Genomic DNA, 16,630 nt, shown 5'->3' with positions numbered 1-16,630 from the left:
AGTTCTGTACTATGTGAAATAACGTAACTTAAAACACAGGGCTTTAATTTAGTGAGTGTCACACAGGTGCCAGGCTGACTACTTCAGAAACACCTGGGGAACATTTCCAACTAGATTAGCAGGCCTCAATTACAGAAATTCCATTTCAGTGGGTCCAGGGTAGGGCTAAGGTATCAGTAAAATTTCCATAGTTAATTAGAAAACATACCACAGTTTGGGATTGCTCCATTTCCCCAGAAATGAAATTAGTAAGTCTGAAACCAGGGTTTGCATTGATCCCTGAATAGAAGCCAGGTCATGCAAGTCATTCTACCTTTCTGCTTCCTTATTATTATGAGCCAAAAACATTATTGAGTCTCAGGTTACCTGAGTATTACTCAGTACAGGTACTACATTCAAATACTCTGCATTCTTCAGAAGGAACACTTATGGAAATACATTACAAGATTACATAATTATTTTAGTTAAAAAAGTAGATACAGTATCTGTAACATTCTAAAGCTCAAGTGCTGGCTTCACCACTGTTCATTTTATTATTGTTTTATATCTCAATATATATGAATTATATATATCCTCTTGAATGCACCAGATGTCACATGATAAAGAATGTAATTCTTAAAAATTAAAACAAAGTAACAATCAGTTTAGATGTTTAGTCCTTACATTTAAAAAGAGAAGTAAATACAAGAAAACTAACCATTACCATGCCAGCAGTACATATTTTTTATTACTCATGAATGGCCAAAAACCTTGTAAGGCCCATTATTATTAGTATAACCACACACGTGAAATCTCACTTAGTGACATGGAGTGAAAAGGACAGTTTTATATATATCAAAAAAATACATACACATACTCACATCTCTCTCAAGTGTTCATCATGCACTGCTACAAAAGCAGGAGGCATCAAGCTGAACGAGTTCCAATACATGTAACATGTTGAAATATCTCAAGCTTAAGAACTGCCCTTAAGTTGCAAAAATAAAATTTCTTTCTTCAAACATTTTGATCAGAGCTCAAGCAAAGCAAATATGAGCATCAATGATTTTCACATTGTTTAACACATTTAACACATAAAACGGTCAACAGTCACAAAAGTTCTGAAAATGCAGAGGTTATAGGAATGAACAATGCTTCTCATCCAAGGAAAAATATACAGCAGATTTGTTTCATCCTGGCTCTGAAATATTTCAAAATCATAATTTAATATATTCAAACAGCAAGTAAAGCCAGAACAAACAAAATGATAAACGGAAAAATTATTACTTCAAACAAGGCATTACTGCCTTTAGTTTCTTTAGACAATTTCACTAGTGCAAGAGCATCATTTTACCTGAAAGATCATGAGTCACAATTAAAGAGCACTCATACAAAACTATTTCCTTTTTTCTTTAAAAAAGTGCCACATACTATATTTCTCATTAAAAAACAAAAAGCATATACACATACACTAATGAAAAACTGTTTGTCTCCATTTCTTGTCAGTGAGGAAAGGCCAGAGTGATTCTTTGATTCCAATTCGAAATGGTGTTCGCTGGCCAATGCCCAAGGTCTCCAATTTGGAGCAGTCAAGCTGAGCATTTCTTGGACGTTGTGCTCCTAAGACAGGGCTGTCCGTTATCTTTAAAGGAAAACGAAAACAAAAATAAAAAATGAAAAGCCACATGTTAAGTTTTTATGCTCTCTACTTCACCCTCAGTGCAAATTTGATTTGATCTTTGGAAAAACAAACAAAGAGTCTGTCACCAGACAATACTTTTTTGATAAACTTCAATAATCATAGGTTTCTGTACATTTGATTTATTTAGAGTAAACTGCCAAACATACACATAAAGTTCACTCTGATTAGCAGCAGAAAATGAAGTTATCCAGCACTTCTAAAGCCATAAAAATGTTACCAATAACACACCTATGATGGGTTTGGACTTTCAAAAGATGAAGCTTTAAATGCCATGTACTTACAGGTCTTAGGTGGCTGCTGGGGAGGTTGAAGGCATCTGCGATGGCACATGCCATTTCATATTTTGTCATCTGTTCATTGCCAGACCAGTGAAAGGTTCCCTTAATTGAGGGATCCTAACAAGGAAACAAAAAATTCAAAATAGTTTCAACGTTTTGAGTTGAGTAAAATGATAGGTCTGACAAGAAAGCTAACTCATAAAGGTCCAGAAATTAAAATGCATCCCTCCCTCCCTGAATGCTCTCCATAAACTACCTAAAGTCAAATTCCTATAAATATTCACAGCTAAACATGAAACACAACTTCTAGAATTGAGCTTTCAGATGTTTTCTTAAATAAACATATTAATGGCTGATTTTATCAGTGGAAATTCTGAAAATTATAGATTTTGATGGAAACACAGATCAATTTAGTGAGTTACTCTAATTATCCTAAAAAGCTAAGACCAAAACTTGATAGTAACTTTTTTCAATATGAGTTAGTTATAACATCCTTAAGTATTGTAAAGTGCACATTTAAAGTAAGTTTTTATTTAATAAAAACTATAGTCATACTATTGTTAACACTCTAAAATAAATCATCTTTCTTTTCATGGACATTCTATTTTACCTCCAATGTTTTTCAAGTGTTTAAAAATAATTCCTACATAATTATCTAAAAAAAAATTATAGATTATTCCTACAGTGGCTTAAATTATAAATGCCTATGTAGGTTCTTTTTTGTCACTACATACATCTTAAACAGAGTAACTTCTTCTAAGACACTAGGAAATTATTTTGTTACCCAAAGGAAAAAAAAAACATATTTTCAGTCATTATGAAATAAAGAATGGCAGAAGGGATCTGTAGTATTTGACAAATAAATTCAAACATGAAAGGATGTTTTCATTATTTATTAAAAATAGCCTATTATCTGCAAACTACTTTTGTTTGATTTCCTTGTAGTTTTAAAAAAGCACTTTAACTTTCACTCATTAAAAGGATTCTTACTAAAATGGACATTAGGAACTCTTCCTTCCAAGCTTTCTCACCAGCATTCTCTTTTCTGCTAACTGACGACATACAGTGGCTACATCTTTGACATGTGTGGGGAACCTCTGCTGCCAGTGGTCCATGTTTGCTGACTTGTTACTGAACTGCACTTTATCAAACATAACAGTCACAGAACTTTCTTCAAGCTTTTCAACTTCTCCATACAGAATAGGAATTCTCAAAACAGCAGCACCTACAGATTAATAAAAACAGGTAAGTCTCTCAACAGGGGTATTTTTATATATAACTTTTCACTGTTATAATCACTAAAAATAAAACTCATCATGACAACTAAATGTATTAAGTGATCCTTGACTGGATCCTAGATTAAAAAATAAAATGCAATAAAGGACACTGGAACAACTGGGAAAATTCCTGTATACACTGTGTATTACATTACAGTATATTAACGTTAAATTTCCTGAGTGGTAACTGCATTGTGATTATGTAAAGAAAATCCTTGTTCTTAGAAGACACATACTTGGTGAAGTACTTTGGTGGTGAAGTACAACTAATTCTCAATGAGATCAGCAAAAAAAAATACATGTAAATAAAATGTGGCAAAACAACTAGTGAATCTAAAGGGTAAGTGTTTTACCAGGTAATTCTTCAAACCATTGATTTTGGAATTACGAGGTACTGAATTTTACATTGGTTCCTACTGAGGGGTTATAACAGACTTTGGATAATTAGTGCAATAATTGAAAATTCAAACTATTTTTAATTAAATGAATTTATTAGGACAACCATGTATAGGTATGTATTCAAGGACGATTCCTTCAGTATAATTTATAATAAAAAAACTGAAAAACTAAATGTCTGTTAGTAGGTGATGCTTCTCAAGGAGATGGCAGTCTCAGGCACTGTATTTAGTTCAGGGACTGGTTATATCAAGTATTATGCAGATACTGAAAGGAATACATTTAGATGGCTCATTATGGACTGAGATGCAAATGAAGGGGCTAGGTTACAAACAACATGCACATTTTTTTAAATTCACAAAATAAGCTCCCATACTGTGTGATATACTGAGTTATAAATATATTTGGTCATATTCCCCAGGAACTTCACCCACAGTTCCTGAAAACACTGCAGTGTTAAAGGTAAAATGGCTGTTTTGTCATGTTAATGAGACGTTTGGACCACCACCCAAGGGCAGGACCTGGAGGCTCAATCAGTCAAAGGCCAATTTAGTCAATTAACTATGCAATGAAGCTCTCAGAAAAACCCCTAAGAATTTAATGCTCTCTCACTGCTCTGCTCTGTTGGATCCTGCTTCTCAGTCAGGAAGAGCTTCTATGCTTGAGGAACCAGAATGCCTCCACATGCCACCGAGCCAGGCCCCAAGCTCCACAAAGATAGACGCTCCTTTTTATTTAGGACCATGCCCTATGTATCACTTCATCTGGCTGTTAACTTGTATCCTTTATTAATCTGGTAAACTGTTCAGTGTTTTCCTGAGTTCTGTGAGCCACTCTAGCAAATTAATCAAACCTAAGGGGGAGGTCAGGGGAATCTAATCTGTAGTCAGTAGGTCAGAAGCACAGGGAACTGCCCCGCGCTTGCCGGCGCTTGTGACTGGCCTCTGGGAGTGGGGGATGGGGGGAACTCTTGTAGGACAGAGCCCTTCCCCTGGGGCATCTGGTGCTGTCTCTGGGCAGACAGCAACAGAATTGAATTGAATTTCAGACACCCTGCTGGTGCTCCAGGGTTGCTTGGTGTTAGTTGGGAAGACTCCCTCTCACATACTTACACACATTGGAATAATAGGGTCTGGGGCCCCAAAAGGAGTTCAACTACTATTACTGCTGTGTATAATACTGTTATTGTTATGCATGTATGTACGGAAAGACCACACCATCGCATTTGGTATGGGACAAGTGGGAAAAACATACAAAACCACATTTGGTGCTTCTCTCTGAGGCAGCATTATAAAATAACTTACACTCTTTACAATTTTGCATTTTTTTCAAGGAGGGTACACACATACAGAAAAACTACAAATATCAGAATACCTCAGTTTAGGAAAAATGACATGACTTTTTTGAAAGTAGTTTACAGAAATTTGTATTATATTACTTGTTTTTGGCATATGAAATTTATGTATACACAGTGATACTGTAGGAAGTCTAGAAGAATTCATAAATTATTCAGGATTTCTATAATTCGTATTTTTTAAAATTACATTCTCTAATTTCTCTTAAGTAATTTATGTTCCTTGACTAATTTTAAACTAAAAACTCAAAAACAATCAGGGGCTAAAGAGATTGTGTCTTACCTAAATTGTTCTCCAGAACAGCCTTTTCTCCTTCTAATTTTGTTTTGCCATACAGATTTAGGGGACTGGCTATGTCTTCCTCTCCATAAGGTGGATCTGTTCCATCAAATACATAATCTGAACTAATGTAGATTAGAAATGCTCCAATTGCAGCTTCAAGAAGACAGATAACAAAATAAGGAATCCATTAAACCACAAGACATTACTCTTCACTGGAATTTATAACAGCTTTTCATACATAGACAAATCTCATTAAGTACCTAATTTTATGAAGATTTTATGAAGTCATCATTACCTGCTTCTTTTGCTAAATTCCCAGAAGCATCCACATTAAGTTGAGAAGCAGCATCTGGATAAGTTTCTACAACATCTGGCCTTCTCTCTGCTGCACAATGTACTATGACATGGGGCTGGAATTTAAGCATTAATGTATTTTTAACTCAAAAAGGAATAGAATAGAGGAAACAACAGTCTTCGAGAAGTAAATCACAGAAAAATGTTAAATTGACATTCCTTCAATTAAAGTCATTGTAATTTTTAATATAGTTTGTCATGCTTCCCTTTTCCAAGGTATGAACTTCCTTAAAAATACATATAGGCTTAGAAAAGTAAAAAGCAATTTAGTAATTTCTAGACAAAACCAGACAAAACTCTGTTAACTTTACTTCTAAATCAAAATAACCTTTTCCTTAATTTGAATGGGTGAAAAGAGCTATCATTTATGTAATCAATACAACCTAAATATTTAATAAATCTATAAATAAATCCAAATATATGCTAAAACACTGTGCAGGGAGTAAGATTTCATGATCTAGTGGGAAAGACAGATGATGTAAAGAGACTGTTTTAATATAATGTGACAGACATCAAGATAGAGGAATGCAGAGGGGCCTTGGAAGAGAATGGGTATGTACTTACCAGAGTTGCTAAGCCACTAAAGATTTGGGAAGACCACCAACAGGCAGGGTTAGTGTTACCACATACCAAACTTCCTTTTCAACAATTGCTTAAGGAAGCATCTTATTTTCTAACTTGAATGTGCATAATCTGGGGCAGTTCCTAAAATGTAGAGTCATGGGTCCCACCACAGATTTGTTAAATTAAATCTCCGGGAGTAAGGCCCAAGAGCAAATTCCTATGTGGGTCTGATATAAATGTTCCTTGCACCGTTTTAGAAAGAACTTGAACTCCAGATTTGTTCAGTTAGTGCAGAACTCAAAATTTTCTGCAACTTTTCTGTGACTATGGCCAGCAACTTATTTAATCTTCCTGAGCTTTTATTATCTCTAAAATGGAAATGATAACATCTATTCTACAGTACTGTAAGGTTTACAGATAATAATATAAAAGCATTTGCATAGAAAGTAGTACTTAAAAGAGTACTCCAAAAACAGTCTTTTTATAAAATGCTTCTCATTTCTGTCTTACCTTAACCTGTGTTGCCACCTAATCTTTTCAAAGATTGCATATACTTAGCCACACTAAAAAAATAGTGCACTAAATATTGTTGCTCAACAGGCTAGAGCTTAAGTATAATAACTTCCTTGAGTGCAAAGATTTTACATAAAACCCAGATAATTCTTAATATAGATCATATGTGTTAACAATAAACAGATTAAATCATACCTGAAAATCTTGAACGATGTGATGGACTGCAGCCGAATCTAATAGATTAACCTGTTCAAATTTTGGTCTTGCTCTTCTAAAACCACAGCCAATGGCATGCCAATTATTCTGCTGAAATTCTTTGTACACGGCTCTGCCAAGAAGCCCAGTAGCTCCAGTAACCAGAACTCGTCTATTGGGGACGTTAACTTCCTCCTAAAAATTTAAGGTGGGGAAACATAACTTACTTTGAAAATATTCTCCCAGCAAAATTAATCAACATCATCATTCACCAAATACTTCAAGTCTTTTTGCTTCATGTTCCATATCTATAAGCCAATTCTTAAGTTAGAATAAAATTCAACTGCATCAATAACTGCATCACTTAAGGAAGTTTCGTTCACCTTACACAAGAAAAAAAACCTAAGATGATACTGTGAGGAATTACCTAGTCAAACAGACTTTGATTTCCTATGTTAATGACGGAAAATCTTATTTTGATGATCAGTGATGTCCAAATAAGTAATAAACAGCAACGTTGATTATATTCTTCAATTGGTAAAAATGTACAATTAGTTTTAAGATCATTTTACGACTGATTAAATATTTGGGCTATATTCCGCCAATATATTTACAAGTTAATGTTTTTAGTCTTCAATATTTAATCCTGTTTTCTTTTAAATCTCAATGATTTATCACATTTTGACAGGTCTGAGGAACAGAGACTTCACATGTCACAGGAATTTATGTGGAGGAAAAATAAATTCGTTCTTATAGCGCTAACAATAGTCTAAGTTTAACCAAACTAGTAAATGTTCCTGAGTTAACTCTAAATTTACTTATATAGACCAATTAAAACTAGTAAATACACAGGATAAGGGGGGGGAGCATTTTAAAATTAGCTGTTGCTGTTGTGAAAAAGACAAAAATCTTCACACTGAAATTAAAATAAACTACTATATTCAGGAAACAAGTTATGTTTCAAGGCATAGTTTCAAAATTTTCCTTTCTTCCCAAGACAGGTTAATACCAAATTTCCTCTCAGTCCCTTAAATAACAAAGTCAACATTTACTATTTAAATCACAAGTTTCATCAAATTTTATCAATTGGTGGGCTTTTTATTTCCATTGTTGTTACAGTCACCTAATTTCTGAGCTGTCGACAACTTTATAAATATGCATTCCAAAACAAAAGGCCTTTCTTTTTAGCCCTTAGTTCAGCTGAATACTTTAGCAGACTATACTTTTTTCTACAAGGCCACCAAAGGTATTTCTATGACAGGAAATATCTAAAATGACAGAGCTGACAGACAATATAAAAGTGAACTCTGGAAGATATTTCTCCTTAAACAATTTCAAGACTTACAATTTTCAAAAATTTTAAAAGTTGAAAAAAATACTCATCTGTTGTAAAACTTGGCTCTAAGCCAACTGATCTATAAAAACAAGGATTTCAGCCAGCAAACATTTTCTTTGAATTTTGGCAAAAAAAAAAAAAAACAGCACTACAAAGACTGAGTTGTAAAGAGAAGAAAACACACCAAGCCTAGTAGAGATACAATCAGAGAAACAATTTACACAAAATAAATGCCATAAAGATACATGGGAAGTACTATAAAAGAGCTGTGAGCTGGTTTCTACAGAGTTCCTCGATTTTCACTCTGAAGAAGCCAAAAAATTGTAACAGCTCTTAGGTCAGTGGTTCTCAGGCTTCAGTACGGGTCAGAATCATCTAGAAGGATTTCAGATCTAGTAGATCTGGAGAAAGGCCTGATAATTTATATTTCTAACACATCCCCAAGTAGTGCAGTAGATGACAACTTGAGAACTGTAATCCTGAACTCCAGGAAAAGTCCAAGGCTTCCCAAAAGATAAATCTGTCTTATTTAAACAGGCCGAAAAATTACGCTCTATCTTTCCAGAAGCAACATCATTACCATTTTCCACCTTAAGAAGGAAAACTAAAAGTCAAAGAACAAGCATTACCCAATCCACAAAAATTACTCAACACTCAACTAAGATCTCTGCACAGTTCAGAAATGCACACTTTGTCCTTTAACATTGGTTAAATGAATGAAATAGATTACATCTTATTAATGTCAGAGTTTGGCAATGTTTTTTGCTTTTTAGTGGATCGTCAAGTAAGAGCTCAGATGACCTTATAATCAAGAGCATCTTGGATTTGATGAAATGCCGTATTAAATTACAAGCACAGCAAATCTTTTAAGGATACACTTAGCTTAAAAAAAGGATGGGTGCTGTGCTGAGAAAATACTAACCTATGGCCTTATACCCTGGGTTAATATGTAAGATTTCTAGAAAAAAATATGAAACGGTCAAAATAGTTATTAGTACCTGGTAATCAAATATCAATGCTCAAGAATTTTCTTGATTAAAAGAGCAGATATATCAAGAGCAAGCATTTTCTGAAATGGAAATGATACCACACAATCTTCTATTTGAAAACAATGAGGTGTTATGTAAGCCTATATCATACCTTTTGTTAACAATAGCCTTGTTAGACAGGCAGGACAGGTATTATTTCCAAAGTGAGGAACCTAAGCCCAGCCATGTTAACGATTTTGCCCATGGTAAAAGTGTAAAGATTAGGTCCAGAATTTGGTTCTTCTTGCTTCTATGGTCCAGCCAAATACATACTGAGTTTTGTCTCAATCCTTTGAACTTATATTTGGTTTCATGATGACTAAATCTTATCTGCTCTGCCACAAGCTGAGGTATTGAGAAGTTACTCCTTCTCTACTGATACTAATTCCTTATTGGTCAAGTGAGGCGCTTGGACATGACTAAAGCTCTTCCAGCTTTACAGTTCCACAATTTTAACATTTTCCATTATCCTTCCACAAAGCAGTCTGAATAGATAGATGAAAGGAGACTCATTTACTTAACTTCTCTTTTCAGAGAGTTCTCCTTAGAGACTCAATGAGCACCTTCTGTCACCAGTATAGGAGCCAAGACAAGATTTTTTTCATTTGGATTCCAAGTTTATCAGTGGCTGGCAAATAAAATATGCATCACTGAAGTTAAAAAATGCCAAACAGAAAAACCTCTCTTCTATTTTTGAGTTTCTATATATAGGCAGAAATCAATCTGAAGCTTTTTAAAGCATAGTTTTGGCTTTTTCTTCGTAAAAGAAATATTCCTCTAAAAATTACTTTGGACTGTTACTCCGTTAGTCTTGCAAAATGCAGAAATGTCCAAATAACCAAGGAACTCAAAGAATTAGAAGTTGTATAGTTAACCCAAATCACAATAACACGTTGAAAATATTTTGCCTGAAAAGTATGCTATCTCAGTTTTATAGTCTTATGGGTATAGCATATCAAACATTTTAAGTTACTCTGAACATATTTGCCTCTTACAGTGTAAGCTCTTAGATGTACAGAATTCAGTAACTTCAGGATACCAGATTTACACACCAAAAATATTCTGGAAAAATTAAATATATATAAGTAAGTGTACAGCTACTATTCTTATGCTCTCTAATCAAATGATACCAAACTGTATAGGTAATGGGAGATAAATGGCTCTTTCAAAATGGTCCAACACAGCAGTCTGGGACAGGATTTCTATTTTACAATATTTGCATACTTCTCCTAAAAATGTCCTAGAAAAAGAAACCTCACTAATACCTAAAGAGGGATCTTCTTAAATTTTAGTGGTAAATTAAGGAATACTTCACTATTTTTAGAACCTCTTAAACTTGGCAAAGTTTCATATTCATTTTTTTAATTGATCCTCACACATATCTGTAAGTAAACAGTACTGGACTTTAAGAAACTTTAGGATCCCATGACAACCTAGGTGACATTGGCCTAACTCCTATTATCACCTTATTGTACCCTGCAAGGCAGTATTTTTAACAGGAACCACTACAATCTGCTTCTCCAACATAAATATAAGACGGTCCTCATTTCACAAGTGAGTTTTAATCCTAAAAGTTTTAAGAGAACAGCAACTATGTGCCAAGCTTATGGTCTTACCATGTTTAATGAAGGTAAACATGAAAACCCATTTTCATTAGTCCACTTAACTCCCACTGTGAATAAAGATTAAGCTTTGTATGCACACATACACAAATTTGCATATACATGTACATAACTGTAAAGTAACAGTAACATTATGCATTCAGTACTGTTTGGGGCCCATAGGAAAATAAAGAGGTGCAAATACCCAATCTATCCTAACTTTACCCCAAAATCCCAAAGTGATTTGCAAACACTAAATACACTACACTGGCAGTGTAAAAATTCTCCGTTATCAACAAAAGCCACCTCCTATATCCTTTCTTATATTCTGGGCATTAAAAGTATTCTTTTCCGTAGTACTTGATATGTCCTGTGGATTGATGAATGCTGGGGAGCCTGGGATGGAATAAAGGAGAGAAAACGCAGGGGACTGGGGGCGCGGGGTGGGCTGCGGGTCGGGGATGGCTCTCCCAAACACATTAATTGCCTTCCTTTATACAACCTCTGTAGTGGTTCAAAGCCGGAGAAAATCAAACAGAACTGTATTTCAATTCTGGCTCCAACCTTAATAAACTTGGGCCAACGACTCGCTCGCTAAGCCTAAATTTTCTCATCCGTAAAATGGAGCAAAAACAGTACCTCAGTTATGAGGACTGAATAACGCATGTAACGTGCATAATAGTGCCCTGCGCAAATTGAGACTTCAGTAAATTGTCATCTCTAATAGTGTTATTTCTGAAACCCACTTGCCCCTTTTTCCTCAGAGATACAAACTGGTAAGATCAAGGGATACCAACAAAGGACGATTAAGACAGAATCAAAAGTGAAACAGCTCTGAAAAGCCCCTCTCCGCTCCTGGGAGAGCGGACTCGTGAAACCCGACCTGCTCGTTTCTCGCCGCGGCAGCTGTGAGAGACACCGCCGCTGGGTGTGTACCGAGATAAACAAACTCCGCGGCGCCGCCCCAGTCTCCGGACCAGGGAGGCGGCGCCGAGGCTCCGACTCCGGCACAACGCGAAGGAAACACCACGCGAGCCGCTGTGACTGGTTTTGTTCCCCCGTGCGCCCCTGGCTTCCATGAGACCCCAGGGCTGACTCCCTCACCTCCACGAGCCGGCAGTCCCCAGGAACAAAGTGGATGGAGAGCTCCTTCTCCCGCCCCACCATGCCCGCAGTTTTCACGCCACCACAGCGACTACCACCACTTCCACGCCAGGCTCGCTGCGGGCCTCAGCTCCTTCACCCTGGGCCCGCCCCCGCCCACCACTTCCGGCTTCCGCCGAAAGGCCGCACCCGCTGATTGGCCACGCTCCGCCGGGGGCGGGATGCCCAGGACGCCCAGGCCCACCCGCCAACTCTTAAAGGAATACGCAAAACAAAGACCTTAGCGTTAAGCGTGAACACAAGTTTTGAGCTTATACAAGTTTTGAGGTTTTCTGCGGGACGGCAGGGATAGTACATGGGCGTTTTTTCCCCCCATTTTTTTTCTTAACTAGGGAAGAATTGAATTGCATCGCCCGGAGTTTCAAGTTTTGAGACTGTGTTCAGTGCCTAAGAATCAACTGGGCATGTAAAGGTAAAGTAGGAGAAAACATCTTAAAGCCACCAGGCGATGGGAGGGGGCGATGGGAGGAAGATTTAAGGACATACATATGTAATTAGCATTTTCACTCCCAGAGCAGCCTTGTCAAGAGTGAGAAAAAAAAAGGTTTTATTGCCTACGTTTGAGAATCTGATTTGATACTTGCAGGCCTGCAGACTTAGCTCTCTGGAGTTTTAGGAGTGGTTTTATTTTGGGAGATTGAGAAACAGAAAGGGAATAAAAATACTAAGTGTTGCCTTCTGAGTCATTAACACACCAATAACCCATTTTCTTCCTGGGACGCTAATAAGCAGTGCGTGTGAAATTGCAAACTTCAAAATATTTTTAACTAGTAAAAAAGAAGAAGGAATCATTTGGGTACCTCTTCAAAACGCAGATTCTCGAACTTGTAAGTATAGAACGGGAATCTTGCGACGCAGAGCCTGGGACTCCACATCTCGGCGGGCTGGGCAGGCGTTCGGGCTACGCTCCCAAAACCAAGGCTGCGCGCGCCGAGCCTCAGCTGCAACCAGACGGCACAGAGGAGCCGAGGGCCAGAGTCGGCGGGACTTCCACCGCCCGTCACCGCCTCAAAGGGACGAATCAGAAACAGCAGACGTAGGTGCTGAGACTACCCTAGCACGCAACTGACTTTCCCTTACAGTCCAAAAGCAAGTGCCCCTCCAGTCGGAACGCCTGACTCAGAAAACCCCAGCACTTACGGTGTGCGCTTCGCCAAATTTTCACTTGACAGCCTGAGCGTCCTAGTCAAGACACACAGGACACCAAGATCTAAAAGTCTACCACAGTGTGTCCACTGCTTGCGTTTTTCTTAAAGGGCCTTAATTTCATAATCCTTTCTGGTTTTAGAGCTAAAGACTGTGCAGCGTTTTAAAAAAACTTTTTCTGCATCTGAGCCCCGTGACTTTCTCACCCAAACTCCAACAAGAATTTATTTCCTTATTCGTGTAACCGAAGTTTTCTTTGGAACAATAAGGGAAGAGAGCCTGAGGCCCCTCACGTTTCGATTTTTGATTTAATCAAGGCTGTTACAGCCGTTCGGTTTAGCAATATTTAGGGAGACCTCGAGAGAACTGCCCCAGCAGTAAACATAGATAATCTGCAGACAAAGAAAAGGCGTGTGTGTTGGGATCGGGGAGGAGTAGATTCGAGAGCCTGTTAATCTTCCTCTCTTTAAAACCTGGAGAATTTTTTTCTTCCTACTTGCAACGTGTGATGCAACCTAGTTTTTCTAGGAGAAAAAAATTAAGTGTACAACGTGAGGAAGATTTAAGGACATGCATATGTAATTAGCATTTTCACTCTCAGAGCAGCCTTGTCAAGAGTGAGAAACAAAAAGGTTTTCTTGCCTACATTTGAGAATCTGATTTGATACTTGCCAGGTTAAAACTTGGGTATAGTTCTAGAGGCGTATGTATGTGTATGGTTTTAATCATTCTCTTTAAAGATGAACGTTTCTATATGAACAAAAATCGCCATTGTTGTATAGACAATATCCAAGTTCATGTGGTGGCTAAGTCTTTAGAAAGAGCAGCCCGGAGCTCCAAGTTATGTTGGTAGATTCAATTCTTGCCAAGGACTAAGTAAGGCTGGAACACACAGTTGTAGATAAAATCCTTATTTATACAGAACCTTCACCTACATCATTGCATTTAATCTGGTAAATCAAAGTGGGATTTTTTTCCTTGTAACTAATGAGACTTAGCTGAGCTCTCTCTAACCTGGATCCCTGCGTCAATAATTAAAAGTTGTTTTTTCCATGTCTTGAGTTATATTTTGTAAAGAACTCAGTGTCACTCGTGTCTTTTTGTTATTGTTTTACATACCCTTCAGCTTTTACCAATGTTCACTGGGATGCTTTAAAAAAAAAAAAAAAAACCCAACTCCAGAACGCTTCATTTCTTGAATAGCTAGCTCTTACCTGTTCCATATCCTCCGGCATTTCAGGCATGATTCCAAAATTCTCTCAGGAAACCAGACTACGGGAGAGTCTCAGCCTCAGCCTCCTCTGCCGGGTCTTTGTTCTGCCTGCAGAGAGGGAAGGAACGCGAAAACGTGAGCCTCAGCAACCTCGACCTTTTAAATTAGCATTTTGATTCCAGTCCCAGAATCTCGTGCAGTTTTCCACATTGCAGTAAGCTGGCAGCCGATTCCCCGTGGCTGTTTTGAAAATACCCAATAAGAAGTTTCATGTTTAATTGCCAGTCAACCGACGGTCCATTAGAAGAACCAACTTCTTAAAATCAACAAGAGACAACACCAACAAAAAATTCCGGTGAAAACTGGTTGCAATTTTCTCTTGCAGAAAAAAAGCAAGAGCATACAGTTGGGAAAGCACACAGACCATGCAACTGATTCCTGTTCTGAAATATTTTAGCAAGTTATGCCTTATTACAACAGCATCTATTTGGTAAAGTTCTCTCCTCCCCTTTTCTGATTAACTATATCTCAAAGGACAATTTAAGGCTCTGGTGGGAGCAGCACACAGAAATTAAAATGCAAGAGGTCATTTTCATTAACAGCATGCTGTCCTCTGAGAAAATGGTAGTAGATATAGTAGCCTTACATTTGGCCAAGCTTTAGGGACCTGTAGATCAGTGATTCCCGAATCTGCTTGCACCACAGATCCTATAAAGCAAGACCATTCTGAAAGAGTAGAGTGGAGTCATTTTACTTTTAACAGTTTCAAGGGTAAGGAACTGTTAAATTTTGAACCACTGTTCTGGATTATGACTCTGTAACAATTTAGGAACAACAAAATTACCATTCAGATAGAGTTAAAAAGAATCACTTAACTATATTCTGCACACTTACAGCACATAGCACATGTTAACTCTATGAGGTATGCAGAGGGTCTATAAGTAATGGAAAACTACAATTTTTAAAAATTGATAAATTAAAATTCACAAAAAATAAAAATTTCTGTTCATCAGAAGGCAATTTAAGCAAACAGGGAAAAATAATCTCAATACATAAATCTGAAAAGGACTTGTATTCAGAATATCTAAAGAACTACTAAACTCAATAATTTAAAAATATTTTAAAAATGGACAAAACTTTTCAACAGATACTTCACAAAGTGAAGACATAAAAATAGCCAATAAGCACATAAAAAGAAGCTCAACATCAGGGAAATGCAAATTAAAATCATACTGATTTTATTGTTACATACCTAACAGAAAGAGCTAAAATTAAAAAGACTGATAACATCATATGCTAACAAGTATTTTACTTGTTAATTGCGCATTAGAACTAGACTGCTCATTCATTAGTTCTAAATGATACAACTACTTCAGAAAACTGTCTGGCAGTTTCTTATAAAATTAAATATACACTTACCGTAAGTCCACTTCTACATGCTTACCCAAGAGAAATGAAAATATATGTCCATAAAAACTTACACAAGAATATTCATAGCAGCTTAATCCAAAATAACCTGAAACTGGAAATAACCCAAACATCCATTAACAGATGGATGGATAAAAAACTTGTGGTCTATTCATACTATGGAATGTTATTTAGCTATACAAAGAAATGAACTATATGAATTAATCTCAAAATAATTATGCTGGGTCCTACAGTATGGGATAATATATTCGTAAACAACATATCTGATAAGGGGCTAACACCCAAAATACGTAAAGAGTTCACATGCCTCAACATCCAAAAAGTAAATATTACCCGAGTAAAAAATGGGCAGAAGATCTGAACAGACACTTCTCTAAAGAAGAAATTCAGACGGCCAACAGGCACATGAAAAGATGCTGCACATCACTAATCATCAGGGAAATGCAAATTAAACAGGGAAATGCAAATTAAACCACAATGAGATATCACCTCACACCAGTTAGGATGGCCAACATTCAAAAGACAAGGAACAACAAATGCTGGTGAGGATGCAGGGAAAGGGGATCCCTCCTATACCGCTGCTGGGAATGTAAATTAGTTCAACCATTGTGGAAAGCAATATGGAGGTTCCTCAAAAAACTAAAAATGGGAAATACCATTTGATCCAGTAATTCCACTCTTAGGAATTTACTGAAGAAAACAAGATCCCTGATTCAAAAAGATATATACACGCCTACATTTTTCACAGCACTATTTACAATAGCCAAGAAATGGAAGCAACCTAAGTGTCCATCAGTAGATGAATGGATAAAGAGGTGG

At 36.9% G+C, this 16,630-nt stretch overlaps 1 protein-coding gene across 3 annotated transcripts; it reads right to left on the bottom strand.

Moving 5' to 3' along the window:
• Positions 1-708: 708 nt before the first annotated feature.
• MAT2B (methionine adenosyltransferase 2 non-catalytic beta subunit) lies at positions 709-14,534 on the bottom strand. Of its 3 annotated transcripts, XM_017667104.3 has the most exons (8): positions 14,385-14,429; positions 12,825-13,031; positions 6,896-7,090; positions 5,565-5,679; positions 5,270-5,422; positions 2,991-3,184; positions 1,963-2,076; positions 709-1,621 (listed from the first exon to the last, which is right to left on the bottom strand). In XM_017667104.3, the coding sequence occupies exons 1-8, from the start codon at positions 14,412-14,414 to the stop codon at positions 1,451-1,453; spliced, it is 1,179 nt and encodes a 392-aa protein (XP_017522593.3). In that variant the 5' UTR covers positions 14,415-14,429; the 3' UTR covers positions 709-1,450. The 3 variants fall into 3 exon arrangements, with proteins under 3 accessions (XP_017522593.3, XP_017522596.2, XP_017522594.2); XM_017667107.3 differs by lacking the exon at positions 12,825-13,031 and having other exon boundaries at positions 14,385-14,534; XM_017667105.3 differs by lacking the exons at positions 12,825-13,031; positions 14,385-14,429 and adding an exon at positions 11,965-12,124.
• Positions 14,535-16,630: the final 2,096 nt, after the last annotated feature.

The sequence above is a fragment of the Manis javanica genome, chromosome 1 (genome assembly GCF_040802235.1).
Source record: "Manis javanica isolate MJ-LG chromosome 1, MJ_LKY, whole genome shotgun sequence".
Classification (NCBI taxonomy): Eukaryota; Metazoa; Chordata; class Mammalia; order Pholidota; family Manidae; genus Manis; species Manis javanica.
This window is presented reverse-complemented; position numbering and strand designations above follow the sequence as displayed.